We start from the raw sequence: 24,296 nt of genomic DNA on the forward strand, positions 1-24,296 counted from the left end.
CCCCAACTCTAAACCCAACCTCACGGTAACCTCTTGTGTTTTATTAACGTCCACACCTACCCCAACCCTAAACCCAACCTCACGGTAACCTCGTGTGTTTTATTAGAGTCTACACCTACCCCAACTCTAAACCCAACCTCGCGGTAACCTCATGTTTTATTAGAGTCTACACCTACCCCAACCCTAAACCCAACCTCACGGTAACCTCTTGTGTTTTATTAGCGTCCGCACCTACCCCAACTCTAAACCCAACCTCGCGGTAACCTCTTGTGTTTTATTAGCGTCCACACCTACCCCAACTCTAAACCCAACCTCACGGTAACCTCGTGTTTTATTAACGTCTACACGTACCCCAACTCTAAACCCAACCTCACGGTAACCTCTTGTGTTTTATTAGCGTCCACACTTACCCCAACTCTAAACCCAACCTCACGGTAACCTCTTGTGTTTTATTAACGTCCACACCTACCCCAACCCTAAACCCAACCTCACGGTAACCTCGTGTGTTTTATTAGAGTCTACACCTACCCCAACTCTAAACCCAACCTCGCGGTAACCTCATGTTTTATTAGAGTCTACACCTACCCCAACCCTAAACCCAACCTCACGGTAACCTCTTGTGTTTTATTAGCGTCCGCACCTACCCCAACTCTAAACCCAACCTCGCGGTAACCTCTTGTGTTTTATTAGCGTCCACACCTACCCCAACTCTAAACCCAACCTCACGGTAACCTCGTGTTTTATTAACGTCTACACGTACCCCAACTCTAAACCCAACCTCACGGTAACCTCTTGTGTTTTATTAGCGTCCACACTTACCCCAACTCTAAACCCAACCTCACGGTAACCTCTTGTGTTTTATTAACGTCCACACCTACCCCAACTCTAAACCCAACCTCACGGTAACCTCGTGTTTTATTAGCGTCTACACGTACCCCAACTCTAAACCCAACCTCACAGTAACCTGATGTATTTTATTAATGTCTATTCCACCTACACCACCTAAACCCAGCCCAGATGCCGCGTAAATCCATCCCACTTGGAGGTCTACAGGCTGCAGCGATACCTACTTGGATAAATATGACTCTGAAAAGAGAAGTCATTAAGAAGTACTTGACTTGAACATAGGTTTGTAACAAATTTGCATGCCACCATATTGACCTTATTCTGCAATGTGGAAGTGCGTTCATTTTTGCAGTTGTTTCAGAACTTCCGATTCAGTTGCCTAAGGGAGAAATGACTAGGATTAATAAAATTGCAGAAAACCGTCAAACTGCTTGCTTAACTAACAAGTGTGTTTATGACTGTTCATAAAAAAGTCGAATAATATAATAAGAAAGTATCAGTTTGTAACATTAAGAAGCTTAAAAAAAATTTAATGTAAAAAAAATCAATGAAAGTGAGACAGGAAGTCTCAAGCCAAATGATTTGCCCGCTCATACATGAAGAATAAGGTCAATATGCTAATTAGGGTTTTGTTTATGACGCTGTCAACCAGTCAAAATAGACTGGGCCGATCATCCGACCAATCAGAGCAGAGTAGGCTAAGAGGAGCTAAGAGACTAGATCAAATTAGGCTTAGGCTTAGTAAGGGAATTTTAATGTACAATTTTATAGTTAAGTTGTGCTTTATGTGTAGACATAAAGTGGAACGAAATATGACCATGGTGTTACATAATAATAAATATAAACAACACTGGACGTAAAAGCAATTTTTACACTGTTGACTGCTATGATGGAGTTCATTCACTTAGAGATGTTGGTTTATTTCTTAACAGTGGACAGTTCCGCATGAAATCAAAATTGACTGTTTATTTTGGCAGCGCACATTGTTAGTCTTTAGGTGAATAATTAATCAGTGCAAGTTTATAGGAGTAGGTAGGTAGTGCTGTCGCCTCCCAACAAGAAGGTCGCTGGTTCGAGCCTCGGCTGGGTCAGTTGGCATTTCTGTGTGGACTGCATGTTCTCCCTGCGTTCGCGTGGGTTTCCTCCGGGTGCTCCGGTTTCCCCCACAGCCCAAAGGCATGCGGTACAGGTGAATTGGGTAGGCTAAATTGTCTGTAGTGTATGTGTGTTTGAATGAGTGTGTATGTGTTTCCCAGTGATGGCTTGCTTATGCATCCGCTGCATAAAACAAATGCTGGATAAGTTGGTGGTTCATTCCGCTGTGGTGACCCCAGATTAATAAAGGGATTAAGCCGACAAGAAAATGAATGAATGAATGTTTCTATTAAAATCTCCCCTATTGTATTCTGCACTGGAATAGCAGTCACTCTCTGATAACTTGTATTAAAATATGCTTAGCCACGCCCCTCCAACAGTTAATTCACTGTGAGTGAAAGATGAGAGGAGCACAAAAATGAAACCCCGCCTCTACCCAATATTACAATTAATAAGTCTGCAGCAACTTCTGCTTCACGCAGACTTTAAAGGGATAGTTCACCCAGAAATGAAAATGCAGTCATCATTTACTGACCCTTTACTTGTTTCAAACCTTTATGAGATTCTTTCTTCTGTTGAACACAAAAGAAGATATTTTGAAGAAAGCTGGAAACCTGTAATTATTGCCTTCCATAGTATTTATCTTTCCTACTATGAAAGTCAATGGTTATCAGCTTTCTTTAGAAAATCTTTTTTGTATTCCACAGAAGAAAGAAACTCATAAAGGTTCAGAACCACTTAAGGGGGAGTAAATAGTATACTTTTTTTGGGGGGGGGGGGGGGGGGGTGGCGTTGTAGGCGGCGTTAAACTATTTCTTCAAGATGACTCAAAATTTGAGTCACTGTAAAACAAAGCTGAAATCATTTGTCATCTGAACTCTTGATATGAGTTCAAGGAACTGTTGAGTCACAGGAAGAGTGAGTGACTTCCTCACACTGAGATTTGGACTTCCAGCTGGCCTTCTGTGATTTCAGATTTGGGGAGTCTGATTAATTTTGGAGATATTGTTGACAAACGTCTGAAGGATCGAGTTTTCTGTAAGATTTCTGTGCAATGGGTTTACAAGATTAGAGCTTAAGAGTTAATGATAAAAAGTTTATATTAAAAAGTGAAATTGTAACCTTTACTTAAAACAAAGTGAAGTTTATTTCTAAACTAATTTCGAGAGGATCACGTGCTTATGATTGACCATGGCTGGTCCCGCATTAGCTAACACACAATTCACCAATCAGACCATTCCTACGTCACTATAAATAGTTTCATACCTCAGTCATTTTCAGCTTGAAGAATCCCCTCTTACATCCTTACCCCTTATCCTGTGGGTTTTCTCCATGTTCCTCCCACTATCCAATGACATGTAACATAAGTGAATTGACTAAACCAAAACTGGCATCACTGATGAGCTCTAAGCCAGCAGTATATCTCTCCATAGCAATTCGAAATTTGTCTTGAGCCACAAACAGCAGGGGAGTTCTCGAGATCTACCTGAGCTCAATCTCCCCTCCAGCCCAGCAAACGGGAGGGAGCCCCGGGCTTGAGGATCTTATGAGCTCAGGTCTCTCTCCTGGGATAGCATGGATAGGTGGGGCAAGACGGCGTGGGTCCTTAGAATCGTCCTAACTCCAACCGTAATGGCGTAGAGAACCCCATAAACACATTTTTACTGGTTTTAAAATGTCACTAGTTAGACAGACACAGAAGCAGATCACATGTATACTAATACTTAAAGCACCAACATTTTCACAAACTCTTATTGGTCCAATCCTGTATAAATGTATTTGTTCTGTAAGTTAAGGGTAGATCTGGAAGAGAGTTGGTAACCAAACAAACATCGCTACTGCCATAGCTCGAAAAATTAATATTATGGGACTAAATGGGTAGACCTTAATAAAATACAATTAATGGGTAATTTAATAATATCAATAATTCTCATTCACTTCCGTCCGCCACTGTATCCCATCTAGAAAACCGGAGCCGTGAAGAAACTCCAGCTCCCATCAACCCTTGCTGCAGTTTCCACGGTGATGAAAGAGTTGCGACCATGAACACACGAGAACACACACAACATACATCCCTCCACAGACCTTACACACACACAACATTCCAGCACGCGCGCTGTTCTCACGGCTCGCAGGAGAAACACACACATACACACACTTTCATCACATGAGAGAATAACGGCTTCCAGCTGCTGTGGAGAGCTGAAACTGAAGAGCCCGCAGGGTTCATACAGAAACATTATTCTGCAGGAATGGACTTTATTAGTGTGTGCGTTTATGTGTCGCACGAATGATATCTGTGTATTCTATATTCTGTGGCTACACGTCTATGTTACATGTACTGCAAGTAAAGACGCCGTAATTTTGTCTGTAATGAACACGCGTTAAATTCGACATATTTGTCGATATATCTTGTCTCCAACAGTACAATAAACAAGTTAAAATTTAGTAACTTACATTTTAGACGATATACTGCTGACTTTTAATTTTTGCTCCGCTGAGGAAATGTAGTCCAAACTACTCCGTTTCAATGGCCACGACCAGTGTTGCCAGATACAGCCGACTTTTTCCAGCCCAATTGAAATTGAAATTAGCCTAGTTACTTTAACTGTAATTTTTGACCATACAGTAAATCAACACCAGCAGTCACAGAACCACAATATACCTGGATCACATCGAAACACTGCCCACTTAACCCCACACTGCACTTATTGTTGTGTAGATTACACTACCTATAAGACTATGTTTTACTTTCAAAATGGGGTATAAATTCGTCTCATTTGGCGTTTTAAATTGTTTTCAACATAATTAGGCTGCTTGTCAATCAAACACTTCTATGTTTGTTCTTGCTGTCAGTTGTGAAAAAAATGATCAAAGTGTTATGTTAACTGCTGTGAGTTTAACTGCAGCCGTTGTGTGATGCACGTGCCTGCGAGGGATACAGATTTGTCTGGAGAGTCTGATTTTAATACAACTTTCCTTCACCTGCTCTTGCGGATGGGCCCAGGCAGTTTGCATTATGCACTGGTCACTAATAACTGAATGTAGTAGGAGCACACAGTTGTTTTGTTAAATAAGTTGCATATAAAATTTACGTTTTAAAACCACCCAAATTTTGTCAACCCACCAATGCCATTTTTACCCGCACAATGAAATTCAAAACCGCCCAATCTGGCAACACTACACTGGTCGCGACTCACGCATTTTCTGGCCACAGTATGTTGTTCCAGATCAGGGGTCACCAAACTTGTTCCTGAAGGGCTGGTGTCCTGCAGATTTTAGCTCCAACCCTAATCAAACACACCTGAACAAGCTAATCAACGTCTTACTCGGTATACTTGAAAAACCCAGGCAGGTGTGTTGGGGCAAGTTGGAGCTAAACCCTGGAGGGACACCGGCCCTCCAGGGCCGAGATTGGTGACCCCTGTTCCAGATCATTAAAAAAGTACTTCCACACACAAGTTAACTTTACATGCACCACTTTTCAATCTGAATGAATTAAATTCGGTTGCTAATAGCTATACTGTAGATCTACTTTAAATATTGCATAGTCTGATTAAAAATGTATAGCCTACGTTTGCTTTACATTAAGATTAAAACCTTTGCACATGAGATCATATCATTTGCGAAGACAACATGGACGTGACACCAATAAAGCTCGTTATTTTTAAACAATTATAAATCAACTACATTTTTGTTTTTGTAGTTATTTTCGATGACCGTTTCCACCACACACCATCTTTTAAAAAACAGAAACTTGCTCACTGCCTCGGAAGCAAGAGTCCATTGATAAAGAAGTCGGATTCAAGCATTTACATGGTCTTTTTTTTGCTTGTGTGATTGATTTATTATTATTATTATTATTATTATTGCTGTAGGCTTGGATTAGAAAAGGAATAAACAACCCTTTACAATCCAATCAATGTTTTATCAGATCAAGTGAACATTTTTTGATCAAAATAAACCATCACTCTGATTGTGAATTTATTTTAGGTGTTTGTAAATAGCCACTGATACACTCACGCTGTCCAACTGCTCGTTAACGCAAATTTCCAAGCAACTCAGTGCATTAAGGCATGTAGACATGGTCAAGACGATCTGCTGCAGTTCAAAGCGAGCATCAGAATGGGGAAGAAAGGTGATTTAAGTGACTTTAACTGTGACATGGTTGTTGGTGCCAAACGAGCTGGTCTGAGTATTTCAGAAACTGCTAATCTACTGGGATTTTCACACACAACCATCTCTAGAGTTTACAGAGAATGATCAGAAAAAGAGAAAATATCCAGTGAGCGGCAGTTTTGTTGGCGCAAATGTCGGGTGCCACTCCTGTCAGCTAAGAACAGGAACCTGAGGCTATAATTCGCACATACAGGCTCACCAGAATTGGACAATAGAAGATTGGAAAATATGGAAAAAACTGGTCTGATGAGTCTCGATTTCTGCTGCGACATTCAGATGGTAGGGTCAGATTTTGGCATCAACAACATGAAAGCATAGATCCGTATCAAAGGTTCAGGCTGGTGGTGATGGTGTAATGGTGTGGGGATATTTTCTTGCCAAACTTTGGGCCCATTAGAATCAGTTGAGCATTGTGTCAATGCCACAGCCTACCTGAGTATTGTTGCTGACCATGTCCATCCCTTTATCACCACAGTGTACCCATCTTCTGACTTCCAGCAGGATAACACACCATGTCATAAAGCGCAAATCATCTCAGACTGGATTCTTGAACATCACAATGAGTTCACTGTACTCAAATGGCCTCCACAGTCACCAGATCTCAATCCAATTGAGCACCTTTAGGATGTGGTGGAAGGGGAGGTTTTTTTTTCTTCACTTTCGCCAATTATTGACGTTTTTTTTCCCTCTCCGCTGTCGCCACTGGCTTGCATGGTTGGGGATCTGTAGAGCTGCGCATCGTTGGATTTGCTCTTCAGTGTTTGGACTCTCAGTAGTGATTTTTAAACCACACTGAACTGAACTAAACTGAACTAAACTTAAACACTAACAACTGAACTACACTGTTCCTATTTACTATGACCTTTTATGTGAAGCTGCTTTGGCACAATCTACATTGTATAAGCACTATACGAATAAAGGTGAATTGAATTGAATGGGATTCGCATCATGGATGTGCAGCCGACAAATCTGCAGCAACTGCGTGACGCTCTCATCTCAATGTGGACCCAAATCTCTGAGGAATATTTCCAGTACCTTGTTGAATCTATGCCACGAAGGATTAAGGCAGTTCTCAAGTAAGGTGTACCAAATAAAGTGTGAGTGGCCGTTGAGTGTACAATGTGCTCCAATGCAGATTAGTTCTTGATAGTATCATTGCAACAGAAATAGCCTTAACATTACTTGCTGATTCTATAGTAGGCTACTTACGTGAAAAACGTCCAAATTCTTATACTATCCGAGGTATTACATTTGAATTTCTAAACTCATTTTTAAACTTCTTGACCATTGATATATATACTTTTTATTAACTCAAATGACTTGCTCAAAAATACTGCATCTGCATATGCATATTTTCCTGAAAAAACGTAGGCCTACCTAAAAATAGACTAAATGAATGGCATTAACTCTAATTCTAACATGATTTACATCAAAGAGACATATTATCACATCATGCTAGATGATGTTTGACCCCGAGGAGTAGTAAACTGGGGTTTAGCTACTGATTTGAATCACTCCTTATGAAAAACAAAGCACAACCCTTCTGGTTTGAAGCCCAAATCTTTCAATACTACATCCTACCACGCCTTGGAACAATAGCATGTGCTATTAGCATGTTCTAGGGTTTATTGTGGTCAATAGTCAGTTCAATTCTCCAAAATAACTCCAAATGCCTTGACCCTCCACATTAAGGGTCACGGCGATGCCCTGTGAAGTCAATCTTTTATCTTGGCTGAACAGCACATTCCTCAGACTTCCTCGAACCCTTCACACACAGTAGGGGAACGCGAGTCAAAAATATTTCATTCAACAAAGCGTCCACTGAGCATCACAGGAAATGGAAGATTTCTATAAGCACGGCTTTCTTGTTGTCCACATTCCAGCTGCAGTAGGTACAATAAAGTCATATCTGGAGCATCGCTGTGGGTTGACCATCAGCACAATAACAACCAAATCTCCACAGTTTGGTTTTCCAGCATTGTGTTTCTGTTTCCAGAGGGAGACCCACACCATTGTCTGAGGCACAAACATCCTCACACACTTCCTGTGGGGGAACGGCACAAAATCTGTGAGTCATATTAGCATGGTCTGAACACTAGCAGGCATCTAATGAGTGAAGCGTGCTCATAGGGACTTCCAGGTATCGCATCTGCATGTTTTCTTCCTGATTATGATTTAAAATGATAATTCTAATGATATGATAATTGAACATTTACTAATGCATTATTAACATTAAATTCCATGCTTGTTAACATTAGTTAATGCCCCGTGAGTTAACATGACACAACTGTATTTTCATTAACTAACGTTAACTAACATGAACAAATACTGTAGTAAATGTATTCTTCATTGTTTGTTCATGTTAGTAAATGCATTAATTAACATTAACTAACTAACCTTATTGTAAAGTGTGACTCAATATAGTTTCAAATAACAGAAATGATCTTTTATCTTGGTGTTGCCAAATGTTTGTGTACAGTGCTCAGCATAATAGAATACACCCCATTTTGAAAATGAATATTTTACTCCATTTATAGGAAATGGGAAATGAGTATAGGAAATGTATTTTGGTGCATTTAAATGAAACAGATTTATTAAACAGATATATTTATTAAAATAATAGTTTAGTCACCAAACATGTTTAGAAATTAAAAGATACAATTAAATTTGAGAAAAATATTGTAAAAAAAAATTACAACCTACAAAGTTTCTACTAAATTTTTTTGCTTCTTTTGATTTCTTGGTAACACTTTATTTTGATGGTCTATTTGAGTATTAGTGGGCTTAATATCTGCTGATACTGCTCCTTCAACAGACATTTAACTTAAAGTTATAAGAAACTTAGCAAGTACATGTCAACTTACACTAACCCTCTAACTCCAACTTAACAGTTACTTATAAATAGTACTTATACTAATAGTACTTACAATCTAATGAGAATTAGTTGGCATGTAGATGCAATGTAACTCAATTCAACAAACAGACCATCAAAATAAAGCGTGACCAATGTTTTCTCTTTTTTTAAATTTGTATTTAATATTTTTCTATCACATATACATTTGGCTGTACTAGTTTTTGCACCGTCATCGTAAGTTATTTTGTCAGGTGAGCTCCAGATGTGGCTTTAGTACTGACTAATCTAATGTATATGCACAAATATAATACTGTATAGCTTCCTATTAAAAATATGAATTTAAAAGAGAGATTTGTGAGGGGTGTACTTATATATGCTGAGCACTGTATATAAAGTGAAAAATAAAGTTCTAAAATGAAAGGGAATGAAGGAGTCAGTGTTCAACAGCTGCATGAGATAAAAAAAAGCACAAATACACACATCTTATGGGAAATCCCAAGCCAAAATGCTTTACACATAAGTCATCAGCAGGTGCTGTTTAAAATGCTTTGAAGGGTGTGATGAATCACATGCATTTATAAAATGAGGCATTACTGAATGTAGATGGGATGCTTAAAGGGATTGTTCACTCCAAAATGAAAATGTACTCACTATTTACTCTCCCTTCATGAGTTTTTACAGAAACTAACCGTTGACTTCCATAGTAGGAAAAACTAATACTAGTCAGTGGTTACAAGTTTTCAGCTTTCTTCAAAACAGCTTCTTTTGTGTTTAATGACGGAAACTTAAAACTCAAACAAGTATAGAGGTGACAGAATAAATAATGGCAATTTTCATTTCGGGGTGAACTATCTTTTTACATTTGTGTGTGTGTGTGTGTGTGTGTGTGTGTGTGTAAACGTTTGAAAAAAAAAAGTAGTTTAAATCTACAGGTACATTTGTTTTCAAACGTTTACACACACACACACACACACACAAAAATGTATATATATGTATATATATATATATATATATATATATATATATATATATATGATACATTTAGTTATTTATTTTCAGTTTTCTAATGCATGTGTATTGTATGTAGAACAAACTCAAAAATTCAAACTGTCAAAAGCAAACAAACACTGAGAAAAAAAATAAGTATGAATGTAATAGAACATAACATAATCATTTCTGTCCAACACAGCACATCTAATATGTATGAACTTAAATGCAGTATCAAAGCAGGACATTTTTGTTCATTTTTACTCTTTACCCCCTGTTAAAATGATCCCTGCTTTCTGTGACATGACATTGACTTACATTTGCATATTTTAAGCAGCATTCAGATCTGGCAAATGAAGTTTCACTTTCATGTGCTCGGTGCTTCGATCAGCGGCTGGATCTGTCAGCTTTATCTCATCCCAGATGCAGAAGAATTTCAATGAAGAATTTCAATGACGCCTTCATCACCTTCATCCACCTGGAGGGACAATGCTGTGTTATGAATAACCATAAATATACAGAGGGGGAAGTAAGGATTCAAGGCCTCATTTTTTTTCTCCTGGGAATGACATTTCTAAAGGAGCTGTTGACATGGAATTGAAGCAGATTTTTGATAAAAACCCAAACAATACAAACATAAAAACAAAACAAAACAAAAAAATTAATAAAACAAATAAAAAAAAAGAAGTTGTGTGTAATAACAATGGAACACCACTAGGAGAAATTACTGAAACTTATTTAATATTTTATATAAAAGGCTTTTTTGGTGATGACAGCTTAAAGACGCCTCTCACATGGAGAATGAAGTTGCTCAGGTGTGAGTTTTACAACACAGTGTAAAAATCTTGATGCTTCTGTGGGTCTCGTCTATCAAATCTGATCTTTAATTTGTATTCTCTATTGGATTCAAGTCAGTTAATTGGCTGGGCCATTCTACAGCTTGACTTTCTTTCTTTGAAAGCATTTGAGACCTTCCTTGGCTGTGTTTTGATCATTGTCTTGCTGAAATGGTTTCATCTTCATCATCCTGCTAATGTAGATGTTGAACTGAAGCAGCGAATATTCATTTACAATGAGGAAGGGTAGAGGGTTGCTGAAGAACTACTTAGAGATTTCAGCTGCTGTCTGGGCTTTCACTGCCTTTCTACACCCCCCTTTCTTCATGTGTTCAATACATTTTCCCTGTGTCATTTCATTTTGTTACACATAACTTCATTTGTAAACTAATTAGATTAGTTTTCTTTGCATATATGGACTTCTTTGGATATTACCAACATCCGGTGAAAATGTGAAGTCAACGGCTCCTTTAAATATGTTTTTTTGAGCAGAAATGACGTGTTGAATACTTCCCCCACTGTACATTAGTCTAACACATAAAAACAAATCACGTTCACGCTGCCGTTTAGAGAACATTCAGCAATAATTTATTTCAGAATCTCAAGAACCACCACATTTCTCATCTGGAAAATTCAGTATCAGTTGCCAACAACACGGTTTTTGAAAAAATGTTACTATACAAATTCTTAATAGAAAAAAAAGAATAAATTAACGGTGGAATCTGGTTATTTGTAACCTGCCCAACAATTCCACTTAGTTTTTTTTGTTTTCTCTACAACACCATTTTATTGTGTCCGGGTTATGTCTGAAAATGAACTCATGAAACATGCTCTATTGTCAGGATGACGAGTTTAGTAACTAACGTCCTTCGATTCGCACAACTGGTATTAAAACAATTGACAACAGTTAGGAAAAGTCTACAGCTAGGAATCCAAAGCAGTAACTGGTCTTCCTGTAGCACCTGAACGTGTTGTTGCTAAATCCCAACTTATAAACAAAACCAATGCTGATTTATAAAAAAACCATTGAACGAACGCTTTACTTCTTTTAAAAGAAGCCGGTTTCCGCAGTCCTGCCTATAAATGTTGATAAATGTGTTAGTTTCTTTCTGGTTTAATACAAAAAGATTTATGTTTTTGTTATCGAGTACAGGTAGACGAGAGGAGTGAGCTCACACTGGCCAAAGAGGGACCTCAAATGAAGACACGGGGGAAGCGTTTGACTTCCGTTAGGGCTGTTTTTACATCGGGTTTTAGTTTTAACATCAAGATGCATAACACCGTGTGCTGAGCATGCACGAAAAATAATGAACAATACATTTAGGGCAGATAAAAAAAACATGTGGTTTACTTACAGGCCCTTTATTGAGCATGGATCAGTGAGATTTGGATTTACGCCACCGAGTTTGGAAACGTTTTTTTTTCTTTTAAGAAAACGACTTTTCTGCTCACCTAGACTGCATTTATTCATATATTATATACAAAAAACGTATCTATATATTATATACACAAAAATACAATAGACACAGTAATATTGTGAAATGTTTTTCCAATGTAATGTTTTTGTGTGAATATAAATTAACGTTTCTTTTATTCGTGTGGTTCAAATATGAACTTTCAGCATCATTACTCCAGTCTTTAATGTCAGATGATTATATGCTTAATTTTTACATATAAATTATACTTATAACCAGGGCTTAGCCTTGTTAGTACCTGGGAGGAAGATAGATAGAGCTGTGCGATTAATTGAAATCGTATCGAAATCGCAATTTGAACATGCGCAATTTTTAACATGCGCGATTTTCCCGCAGTTTGGTATTTGAACCAATCATAACGCAGCGCGCCTAAACAGAGTGCGAGAACAGGAGAGCTTAATGACAAATAGGCTGCATGAACAGGGATGATGAGTTCAGCACAAGAGGACTTGGTGCCAAAAAAACTCAACATCTGTGGTGTGGGATTACTTTCAAGGCCGATGTATCGCACAACCAGATAATTTGTAAGACCTGTAAGTCCCATATCGCATCTAAAAGCATGTGGGAAGCACGAGGTGCGTCGCTACATGTAACTACTTCTGACATGTGGTCAAACAGAACATCGGAGCCTTACTTGTGCGCACACACACAGTAATCTATTTATTTGTTTTGCCAGAGGTCTGTTCTAGAGACAATTTATTACACCCTTACTAGGTGATTTAAATATGTTTGGCATATGTCTGTTTTAAAGACTTGGCATATGTCTGTTTTAGAGACTTGTTACAGGTCTTTGATAAAGATCTAATTATTTTCTTTTGGAAATATGTTTTAGATTTCTACTGTAAAACGTCTGTGTGTGTGTGTCAAAATCGTGATTAAAATCAAAATCGCAATATTGTTCAAGAAAATCATGAGAGGTTTCTTTGCCCATATCGCACAGCCCTAATGGAAGACCACATGAGAAAACTAGGTTGCTGTTAGAAGTGGTGTTAGTGAGGCCAGCAGGGGGCGCTCAACCTGCGGTCTGTGTGAGTCCTAATGCCCCAGTAAAGTGAAGGGGATGCTATACTGTCAGTGAGCGCCGTCTTTCAGATGAGACATTAAACCGAGGTCCTGACTGTGGTCATTACAAATCCCATGACACTTCTCGTAAAGAGAAGGGGTTTAACCCCAGTGTTCTGGCCACAATCATCCCCATCTACCGAATTGGCTCTATCACTGTCTCTCCACTCCACCAATAGCTAGTGTGAGTGCACTGGTGCCGTTGTCCTGTGGCTGCTGTCATATCATCCAAGTGGATGCTGCACACTGTTGGTGGAATGAGGAGAACCCCCTCATGATTGTAAAGCGCTTTAGGTGGATGTTCATACACAATAAATGCACTATATAAATACACATTACTTACTTATTTATATATAATATACAGATTTACTGCTTTGTTGTGACCAATTATGACTGGTGCTTTTTTGAAACTTTATGGAAACCATGGTGCATTTTATTTTCCCAACTACACAAATATATGAATCAGAATATTAGAATCATTTTTGATGCATTATTTGATACTAAATACTAGAGTTATGATGCAAAAAATTCAGCTTTGTGTCACTGGAATAAATTACATTTAACATATTCAGAAAATTATTTTTAGGGCTGCACGATATTGGAAAAATCCAGCATTGCGATATAAAATTTTTCTGCAATATATATTGAGATATAAATACGAATGAACCAGACTGCTTTAATAGCTCTATTTGAAAAGAATACCTTAATTTAGGATGATTCTAGAAGGGATTAAATCATCTGCATAACCACCCCCCACACACACACAAATTTCAAGCACTGATAAATACGTCAGAGCAAAGATATAAATGAAACAAGCAGTGCTTTACAGTCCTACAGGCACAGAAATTGAAAAGGAAAATATAAAATAACACTATTGTCTTCATCATATTAATAAATCTATAAAATTAACATTTATTAAAGTTACAAATTATACAGTTTCTTGTGCCTTGATGCTTTATGCTCTTCTGAATTGTCGCACAGTCACAGTCCCTAAAAACACTCAACTATAATACCAACTCAACATAGCACATTCTGAGATGTGACTATTGCGAATTCGCACATTGCGATATCAATGCTGGAACCATATAGTGTGCAGCCCTAATTATTTTAAACGGACATATTATATATATATATATATATATCACAGTTTTTTAATCAAATAATTAAATAAACACAGCCTTAATAAGTAGAAAAGCCATCTTCCAAATACACTGCTTTACTCTGGTAGTTTAGCATCTGGTGATTTGGACCCTTTTAAAAAGAGATGTTTTTTTTTTAATAGTAACGGCAAAGGGTGTGCTTCCAGCTACCTGTTTCTTAAGGTACTTTGCACGTATGATGTTTTGTATCCTGCAGAGTGTCTAATAAATGCGGTCTTTAGCATTATGGCTTGATGTTTCCTCGTTCTGATGATCGAGGCGAGGGGCACACGTGGTTTTGGATCTAGTTGACTGCATGATAAAAGCACAAAACACCCTGTTTTGTCTGAGCTTGTGTGTTCTTGAAAACAAAAGCACCTGCATCTCATTCTGGAATGCTGTTCTCCTGAAAGCAGGTCAGGGAAGAGGTAATTGAAATATTGTGTCGGTGTGCCACCTTGCGTTGTGCTCATCTGACTTAATAAATACCAACGCATGTCAAAACGGTGTTACAGTGAAGTAAAATCTCGAGTATTAAAAAACAGACACGTAAAAACTGAAAACCAATAAGGCCAGGAGTGTTCGGAGAACGTTTTTTTTTTCTTCACTGATGTCACAACACTATACGCTGGGGATTGCGATGGTTCTGCATGCAGTGTGGGCCGTACAGCAGGGCATTGTGGGATGTACAGTTCAGGCTCTGAGCACCATGATGGCGAGTTTGACGCAGTAGCAAAGTACGTGGCCTGAGTTCACCGATTGGTCGTTCAACGCAGATAATCATGCTAATGCCTCTAACCTAACGTGTCAGATTTGTACAGCTATGGCTTCTAAAAGTTAGCTATGTTCTGCAAAGAAATACGGTTGAACTTCCTGAACTGGAATCAGTGACGTTGAGAGATTGACGAACCAACATTAAGTACAAAGTTTCGACGCAGTCTGTGACGCTTTTAGCAACGTCAGCATCTCGAGTGATATATAAAAAAATCAGGGCTCATTTTTAAATCCAAGAACAGCTTTTCAAATGCTCACAAAATATCAAGTTCACAAACAGTGGGAGGGGCTTATGATGCACTCTTGTCCAATCAGAAAAGGATGAAGGTGTTGCTTTTGATGCAATATGGTCCAATAAGAAGAGTCACTGTAGGATGAAGGAGCGGCTTATTATGTAATCCTGTCCAATCAGAAGAGGAGCAGTAGGATGATGGAGCGGCTTATAATGTGATCCCGTCCAATCAGAAGAGGAGCAGTAGGATGATGGAGCGGCTTATAATGTGATCCTGTCCAATCAGAAGAGGTGCTGTAGGATGAAGGAGGGGCTTATTATGTAATCCTGTCCAATCAGAAAAGATTCTGTAGGATGAAAGAGGGGCTTTAATGTGCTACTGTCCAATCAGAAGAGGCAATGTTGGATGAAGGAGGGGCATTTTATGTGCTTCTGTCCAATCAGAAGAGGCAATGTTGGATGAAGGAGGGGCATTTTATGTGCTTCTGTCCAATCAGAAGAGGCGCTGTAGAATGAAGGAGGAGCCTTTGATCTACTCCTGTCCAATCAGAAGAGGTGCTGCAGGATGAAGGAGTGGCTTTTGATGTGCTTCTATCCAATCAGAAGACACGCTGTAGGATGAAGGAGGAGCCTTTGATCTACTCCTGTCCAATCAAAAGTGGTGCTGTAGAATGAAGGGGTGGCTTTTGATGTGCTTCTGCCCAATCTGACGAGGCGCTGCAGGATGAAGGAGTGGCTTTTGATGTGTTTCTATCCAATCAGAAGAGGCGCTGTAGGATGAAGGAATGGCTTTTGATGTGCTTCTATCCAATCAGAAGAGGCGCTGTAGGATGAAGGAGGAGCCTTTGATATACTTCTGTCCCATCAGAAGAGGCGCTGTAGGATGAAGGAGTGGCTTTTGATGTGCTTCTATCCAATCAGAAGAGGTGCTGTAGGATGAAGGAGTGGCTTATGATGTAATCCTGTCCAATTAGAAGAGGCGCTATGAGATGAAGGAGGGGCTTATGATGTAATCCTGTCCAATCAGAAGAGGCGCTGTGAGATGAAGGAGGGGCTTGTGGTCACACTGAGAACGTAAAGATCTACAAAAATGGCTGACGTCAAAGCAATCCATCGGAATGTGTTTTTGTGCATGAGAGAGAATGACATCGGCTCTCTGGCATCAGTGCAGAGGAACACACACGACAGCAGGGGACCAATACGTCTATTTGAGCATGTGTGTGTGTGTGCATGAGTGGGGTTCACTTATAGTACAACGCGCATAAGACGTCTCTCTTACACACATCACTCCAGCGATGGATGGGTTTGTGCATTTAGAGGAACCGGCTGCCAGCTAACTGGGTCAGAGTTCAAAAGTCCAAGAGGGAGGTATAGACAAGGTCAAGCTCAGTTCTTTCTGACTCTTGTATTCCCATAGTTTGTAAGCACTGTACCGCCGGATAGACAGAGAGGAGGAGAGGAAGGAGAGGTCGAGGTGGTACTGGCTCCAGCCACAGGTGTGTTGGGATGAGTTGAGGTCCAGGCTGTGGTCAGGCCTGCCCTTCTGAACACCCTTTGAAAGAGAGAGGGAAGAGGGATGACGGTTTAGACGAGCGTTCCCGGCTTTGCCTTCTCGTGCCCGTACCACTGTACGTCTGCTAGCTCAGAGCACAGGGGACTGCTCAGAAAAGTAATGTCGGCAAATGGTGATCTGAAATGAGACGTAGAGGGAAGAGTCAGACGTCATGATATTTCATGTACATTCATCAGTTTATGGCACTGCAAGTAGGTTTTTATGTGTGTGCGCAATCTTTATGTGTGAAATACCTCACAGAATTAAGTAACATCTGGATAAACAGGTTATTTCTTTAAACATGATCATGCTTTTGACCATTTTTAGATCATCTTTGGACAATTACACAGATTTTTTACAAAAATGAAAAGAGAAAATGCAGATTTATGTTTTATGGCAAAGACTATTTTTTATATAAAAAGTATATAATAAAGATTAATTTAAAATATATTTACATTTTAAAATATAAAATACATTTTTATCTTTAATATAAACATTTTAGGAAATAATTTATTATTTAGTATTATACACACAAAATTATACACACACAAATGTATGCATGTATACAGTGTTGTCATGATACTGAAATTTGGAACCAATCGATACTGAAATTTTAAACACGTCCATTTCCTGCTAACATTTGAGCGCTTTTGAGCATGTTCTTAAACACAGCTGATTTGCCATTGTGTTCACATGCTCAACAGAAATGACTGACCAAACTCACCGCTGTTTACTGAGAGTAACCACAGATACAGGGACACTGGAGCGTTTCAAAGCCAAGTCGATCAGCTGATTTGTCTATAAGCTGACATACAAGTGTGGCTTTAAAAACGAACCAGTCTGCGGTGTTCAAGAACATGCTCAACTGCATGTTCACGGCAAATGGATGTGTTTAAAATTGCAGTACCAATTGGTACCGAATTCCAGTATTGTGACAAGCGTAATTATATATATATATATATATATATATATATATATATATATATATATATATATATATACACACACACACTGCTCAGAGTTTACCCCACATATGTCTCTTTTAGATTAATATTTTATATATTATGTTTTACAATAATATATTTGTGTATATACATTAGTTTAGTCTGTACCAAAGCAAAAACTGGAACTAATCTAACAAAATAAGTTAAGATCACAGTCCAACACCTAATATGTTGGAGAAAAATTTAAATAAAACTTTAATAAACAGGAAAAATCACGAGAAATATAAAAAAAATATATCAAATTTCGCTGAAATTTAGCCATTTGCTTATTTTATTGTTATATATTTTTTTTTAAATAACTCGTTTAAAGTTGGTGACCAAACTCTGATTTTAATGGATATAACTGTTTAATAAGACTGCACCAAAAATTATTGCCAACATGCCAATATTCAATGACAAATGGATATATATATATATATATATATATATATATATATATATATATATATATATATATAAACTTTAATATTCACATTTATTTCCTGCTCTTGTGTAATACCTCCAATCAAAATGACAAATTTTTAATTAGAAAAGTTTGACCATACTCCCCAACCCATAATTTTCAGTTTTTGAGTGACTGCTGGGTTTTAATTAATTTCATAATGAAATGCACTGAAATAAAATTTGTATTATGAAATACAAATTCAGTTACAAGTTAAATCCCAACACAAGAAAATGACACAGCTGTGTAGTAGTGAAAGAGTGAGATACAGACCATGCAAAGAGAGAGAGAGAGAGAGAGAGAGAGAGAGAGAGAGAGAGAGAGAGAGAGGGAGAGAGAGAGAGGGAGAGAGAAAGAGAGAGGGAGAGAGAGAGAGCGAGAGAGAGAGTATACCTCTCTACTGGTCAGTGCTTTGGTGAGAGGGAGAACGGTCTTCAGTAGGAGAGCTTTCAGTCGTATCACTGCCCGAGAAAACACACACACACACACACACATTCAGGCAGAGGTGGGTTAGTGTGACACACAAACACACACACAAACATAAACACACACAGAAAGATAGAGGTTAGAGTTTGTGGGTAGCCGTGATCAGTTAATGCAGAGTGAGTTGTGTAATTCTGACACTGGGGTAGTTCTGTTACACAATATTAAAGTGCACACACACAAAGCATTGGTACAGTTAGCTGGACAACTAAACCAAGAGAATGTGCTCCATAGCCCAGACTTTGACCAGCATCCTGAAATATGTCTGAATTTAGAATGTTATATGGACCAAACACCCACTGACAAAACAAAGCTGTGCAGTCTAAAGACAAATTGTGCAATCTTGGAAAAAAACAATTGTGCAAGATTTGGGAAGAAACCTAAAACAGCACAAATGAAAATTAGAAGTGTGCATGTGTAGTATATTTTCAAAAGTTTGGGGTCAGTGGGATTTTTAAATGTTTTAAAATAAGCTTCTCCTGCTCATTTCATCAAAAAACAGTACAAATTGTAAAATTGTGAAGTGTTATTGCAGTATAAAAATAACTGTTCAAAAGTAGTTTATAATTTAATTAAATTATTTATTCCAGTGATTTTAATGATTTTTCAGCTTCATTACTCCAGCCTTCTCACAGGATCCTTCAGAAATCCCTCTAATACTAATTAATTATTATTATTATTATTATTATTATTATTATTATTATTATTATTATTATTAATGTTATTATTATTATTAATGTTATCAGTAATAAAAGCAATAATTACTGGAGTAATAATTTCATTTGAAACTACATAAGCAGCTATTTAAAATTTTAGTCAATATTTAACAATTTAACTTTTTTATTTAATAAATGCTGACTTGATGAAAAGATTCATTTTCTTAAAAAAAAACATGGAAAAAAAAACCCCTGACCCCAAACTTTTGACCAGTAGTGTATTTATATAAGTATGACAATCTTGGTTTAAGTTAAGTGCATGGAGAACCATATACGCCTTCTCTAAAAGCACATCCACCGTAAAATTGTTGATAAAAAAACAAAAAACAATTTGCATTAACTGTGAGTGAAATATGTTCTTTGTGTCCCTTAAAATCTTTATGACATGATTCAGATCAGTTAATATATCTAAAAACAATAAACAGATGCAGCATGCTCTCTAACAAAAATAATACAAAGTATCATAGAGGGCTATATACTAGTGTTAATTAGACTAACTAAGAGGGCTATATACTACTTGTGTTAATTAGACTAACTAAGAGGGCTATATACTACTTGTGTTAATTAGACTAACTAAGAGGGCTATATACTACTTGTGTTAATTAGACTAACTAAGAGGGCTATATACTACTTGTGTTAATTAGACTAACTAATAATTAGATAAAAACTACAAACTAAAATTTCTTCTAGATTTTTGAAAGGTAGAATTATTCAAAAACCAATAAATAATTTTAGTGTAAACTGTTTTAATGCAACAGAATGAATATACTGCATGCATGAAAACAACAATATAATAATTGTAAAAAGTACACTTCATATACTTGCATATACATAAGTGCATACTGTCACTTCAAAATAGTCAGCTTCTTATAACTATGACATTTCTTCCAATTTAAAATTTATATTTTTCTATCATGGTTTGTGTCAAAAGAACAGAAAAGAGATTTTTTTTCTTCAAATCTTTAGATTCATTATAGACAACACACAAAACCAATGTTCTATCTTCAGAAGAGTTAAGAAAACTAAATTTTGTGTATAAAAACATTTACTATGATTTTTTAAGAATGAAAAAGCTCTATATGACAAAATATACTTGGATTTCCCCCCTAATAAATATAATTAGAATTTACATGTAACTTTTGAAGGAGTGGTCCAGAGTGTATTTTTAAGGCTTGTTTGTGTTTATAAGATGGAATGCAATGCATGCTCATGCTTCATTTGTAGAAAAATCACATTACTTTTTCATATCTTACTTTGATTATATACAGCTACTCAGCTAACATGAAAACGACTGTCATATTTCCTAGTTCCTCTGAAAGCCCGCTCTCAAGAGGCTCTGATTGGTCAGCTAACAATGTGCTGTGATTCATGAATCGGCTCCACGTCATCAGGAAGCATCACGCCTCTTCTAGCACGCACTTTGCCTCTGCTGTGAAAATACTGTCAGTCAGAGTAGCTGTTAGCTGCAGCAGTCTGAGCCTGAATCAAACAAAAGATGAAGAGGACACAGCTGAACCTCATGCCTGCTCTCTACAATAAAACCTGACAAGTGGCTTTCACATATACTCCGGTTATAAGCATGTGTAAGTAATTTGAAACGTTCACATATATTTTGTGAGTTTGTTGTTTGAGATGCAGGGAATGCGGGCGCGTGGAGAGACACTGCAGCGCTGATGAAGATTGTGGGTGTTTACAGCGGTTTGATGGATAAATATGAATTTGTAGCTGAATTGTTAACAGTGTCAAACAGCATTTCCGGTTGTTTACGTCCTTGCTACAACACACCGTTAACGCTAGAAACTGCATGTAACAGATTAATATAAACAAATAAAACAGGTTGTGGCTCACAATCCACAGCTTCTTTTATTATTGATGGAGCTGCTCCTTTGAGGACTGTTTAGCCAAATCCAGCACTGAACTGGGAGATATTCTGGAAGTTATCCTTTGTCAAATGCTAGAGCTATATCATTTATAATTCTCAGGAACATGATTAAAATTAAACTGTAAGCACTTCTCTCTTTGTGTTGTGTCCTTTGGAAGCCCAAATACAGAAACAGAACAAGCTCTGTGGAAAAGAAGCGTTTGGACGGCATTTTAGCTTTCTCTGCTATAACATTACAGCCCTTTCGCTGCGTAACTTGAAGGGTTTATGACTTCATTGACCCGGATGTATTTTTTTGTAATCTTTAAGCTTCGTTTGCTGTAAGCTTTGCTAAGCTAACTCTGTAAAAGCCAGTGTCTCCCTTTGTATTGAACTTTGAGCGTCTTACATTCAGAGATGTTGTTTAGCTCATGTCTAATGTAGCTGTTTAAACAAAGTTTAAAATTTGATATCGTAGTGGACCACCCCTTTAAAAAATAAAAAAAAACATCAACTCCACCCCCAAATGATCCAAATGGTGAGCCAAGAGTTTATATAAGGACTCTTTTTGATCTCTGTTTTTTGAACCCAGTACCTGTATGACTCGAGCAGCTTTATTTATTATCACTTGAAAGTCCCATACCGTAGCTTTAGATTCTAGTATTCATATTTTTGCAAGGCTGAAGGTCCCACTAATTGTGTGTCTTACCCGCTCTGCCAGTTGAGTATGTGTTGTGGGCTGCAGGGGGGCGTAGCTGCAGGGTCACTGCAGGGCGTACCACTCCTCTGACTGTGTGGAGACGCAGCTGAAACACACACACACACAGCACTGTAAGACCCTGATGCATACAGCTCATCTGCAGACACATATGCTTATACACGTGCTGAACATGTCAGTGATAAAGCTGACTATTTGCTGCCAACACCCTCTTGAGCTGTTGGAAAAGGTTTGGAGTGTTTCTGCCACCCAGAGAGAGGTGATAATCCACATGACACACACACAAAAACACTGACCAGACCACCCTGACTGCCTCCATACACATGTACACGTGCAAATGCACACACACACACTGAAGTTGGCACATTTAAAAGGTCTTATTCAAGCTGTCTTTGGCCTTCACACACAGTAAATTGTCCTCGATGATGTGAAATGTATAGAACTTCATTAAAGGACACATACAAGGATATAAAAATGTACCTGAAGTACACAAAGCTCTATAAAAAATATTTGATGCATAAAAATACCATAAAACAGATTGCAATGTGAAAATAATATGATGTGATGAATAGACCTTTTGCCTTTCGACCTCATTTTCTTTTCCCAGGGCTCCAGACAATCTTTATTTAATAAAAAATAAAAATAATAAGGGTGTCACGGTGGCGCAGTGGCTAGCACAATCACCTCACAGCACGAAGGTTGCTGGTTCGAGCCTTGGCTGGGCCAGTTGGCATTTCTGTGTGGAGTTTGCATGCTCTCCCAGTGTTGGTGTGGGTTTCCTCCAGGTGCTCCGGTTTCCCCCACAGTCCAAAGACATGCGCTATAGGTGAATTGGGTGAGTTAAATTGTCCTTAGTGTATGTGTGTGAATGAGTGTGTATGGTGTTTCCCAGTGATGGGTGAAAGGGCATCCGCTTTGTAAAACATATGCTGCATAAGTTGGCGGGTCATTCCACTGTGGCGACCCCGGATAAATAAAGGGACTAAGCCAAAAAGAAAATGAATGAATGAATGAAAATATTTTATTATAAGTGAACATTTTGTTATACATTTAAGTTTAAGTAGTAATGAAACTAAATGTAAGAGTGAATCGACCAGTCGCCCCAAAATTTATTTCAAAAAGCTCAACTAAAATTATGACAAAAATGACAAAATGGCTGTTTAATAATGATGTCAGATAATTCCTTAAACTAATGACTCTATTTTGACTTCCTTAGTGATTACATAATCTCTCAGTTCTTATATATATATACAATCTTTGGAAAGTGCACAAACATGTTGCTCCTTGAACATCCCTGAGCTGCTATAATAATAATAATAATAATAATAATAATAATAATAATAATAATAATAATAATATAAAAGACGTTTTATAAAAGAAGTTTTGTCCTGTTTTCAATCCAAATATCTAAAATAAAATGTAATCAAGATACATACTAGACCCACGAAAGAGCAAAAGAAATTATGTTTTGTTTTCTGAAAAAACATTTATAACTAGATGATCTATAACGTGAGATGGGCGTCACCATGTTTAATTGCGGCCTCGCATTTGCCTTATTCATAAAAGCGGAAACCGCAGGATTCAGCACGTGAATTCATTAGTTACTCCCCAAATACATGCAAGTGGCAGGTGAAATTAGAGAAGAATACCTTTAACTTTATAGTTACTTTCACTATGTGTGTATGACATCAGTAAATTATAATTGAACGGATTGTTAGACTTCCATAGACTTTCTTGTGTGTTTTACAAACTCTAAATGTATTGTTTTACTAGTACTTGTGTGTATTTACATGTCTAATGCATAAAATAAGCATTAGGTGGTTAAAACACTGTGATATGGCGAGTCTTTCTCTGGCTCAGCGCCAGCCAATGCGGCAAATCTCAGTTTGAATTTTTCAGTTGCCGGGTTAACAAGCTAATGCTAACTTGTCATGCTTGTCAATCTGGATAAAGAGTAAACAGCAGTACCAGGGACTTTACATTCCTAACCCCAAAATGGAACAGAAGCAGGATTCTGTAGTGATTTACCCTGCTGTTGAGC

General features: G+C 37.7%; 1 protein-coding gene across 8 annotated transcripts in view; it reads right to left on the reverse strand.

Moving 5' to 3' along the window:
* Positions 1 to 11,362: 11,362 nt before the first annotated feature.
* frmd4a (FERM domain containing 4A) overlaps positions 11,363 to 24,296 on the reverse strand; it is a 255,772-nt gene continuing 242,838 nt past the window's right edge. For 6 of the 8 annotated variants that reach the window (XM_056478927.1, XM_056478923.1, XM_056478921.1 and 3 more), the window contains exons 22-23: positions 22,247 to 22,343; positions 11,363 to 17,169 (exon numbers count right to left, since the gene is read on the reverse strand). In XM_056478927.1, the coding sequence (XP_056334902.1) occupies positions 17,064 to 17,169; positions 22,247 to 22,343 (203 nt within the window). In that variant the 3' untranslated portion in view covers positions 11,363 to 17,063. Of the gene's footprint in view, positions 17,170 to 18,870; positions 18,939 to 22,246; positions 22,344 to 24,296 lie in introns of all 8 variants that reach the window. The other 2 variants (XM_056478925.1, XM_056478924.1) reach the window with 1 other exon arrangement.

The sequence above is a fragment of the Danio aesculapii genome, chromosome 18 (assembly GCF_903798145.1).
Source record: "Danio aesculapii chromosome 18, fDanAes4.1, whole genome shotgun sequence".
Taxonomy (NCBI): Eukaryota; Metazoa; Chordata; class Actinopteri; order Cypriniformes; family Danionidae; genus Danio; species Danio aesculapii.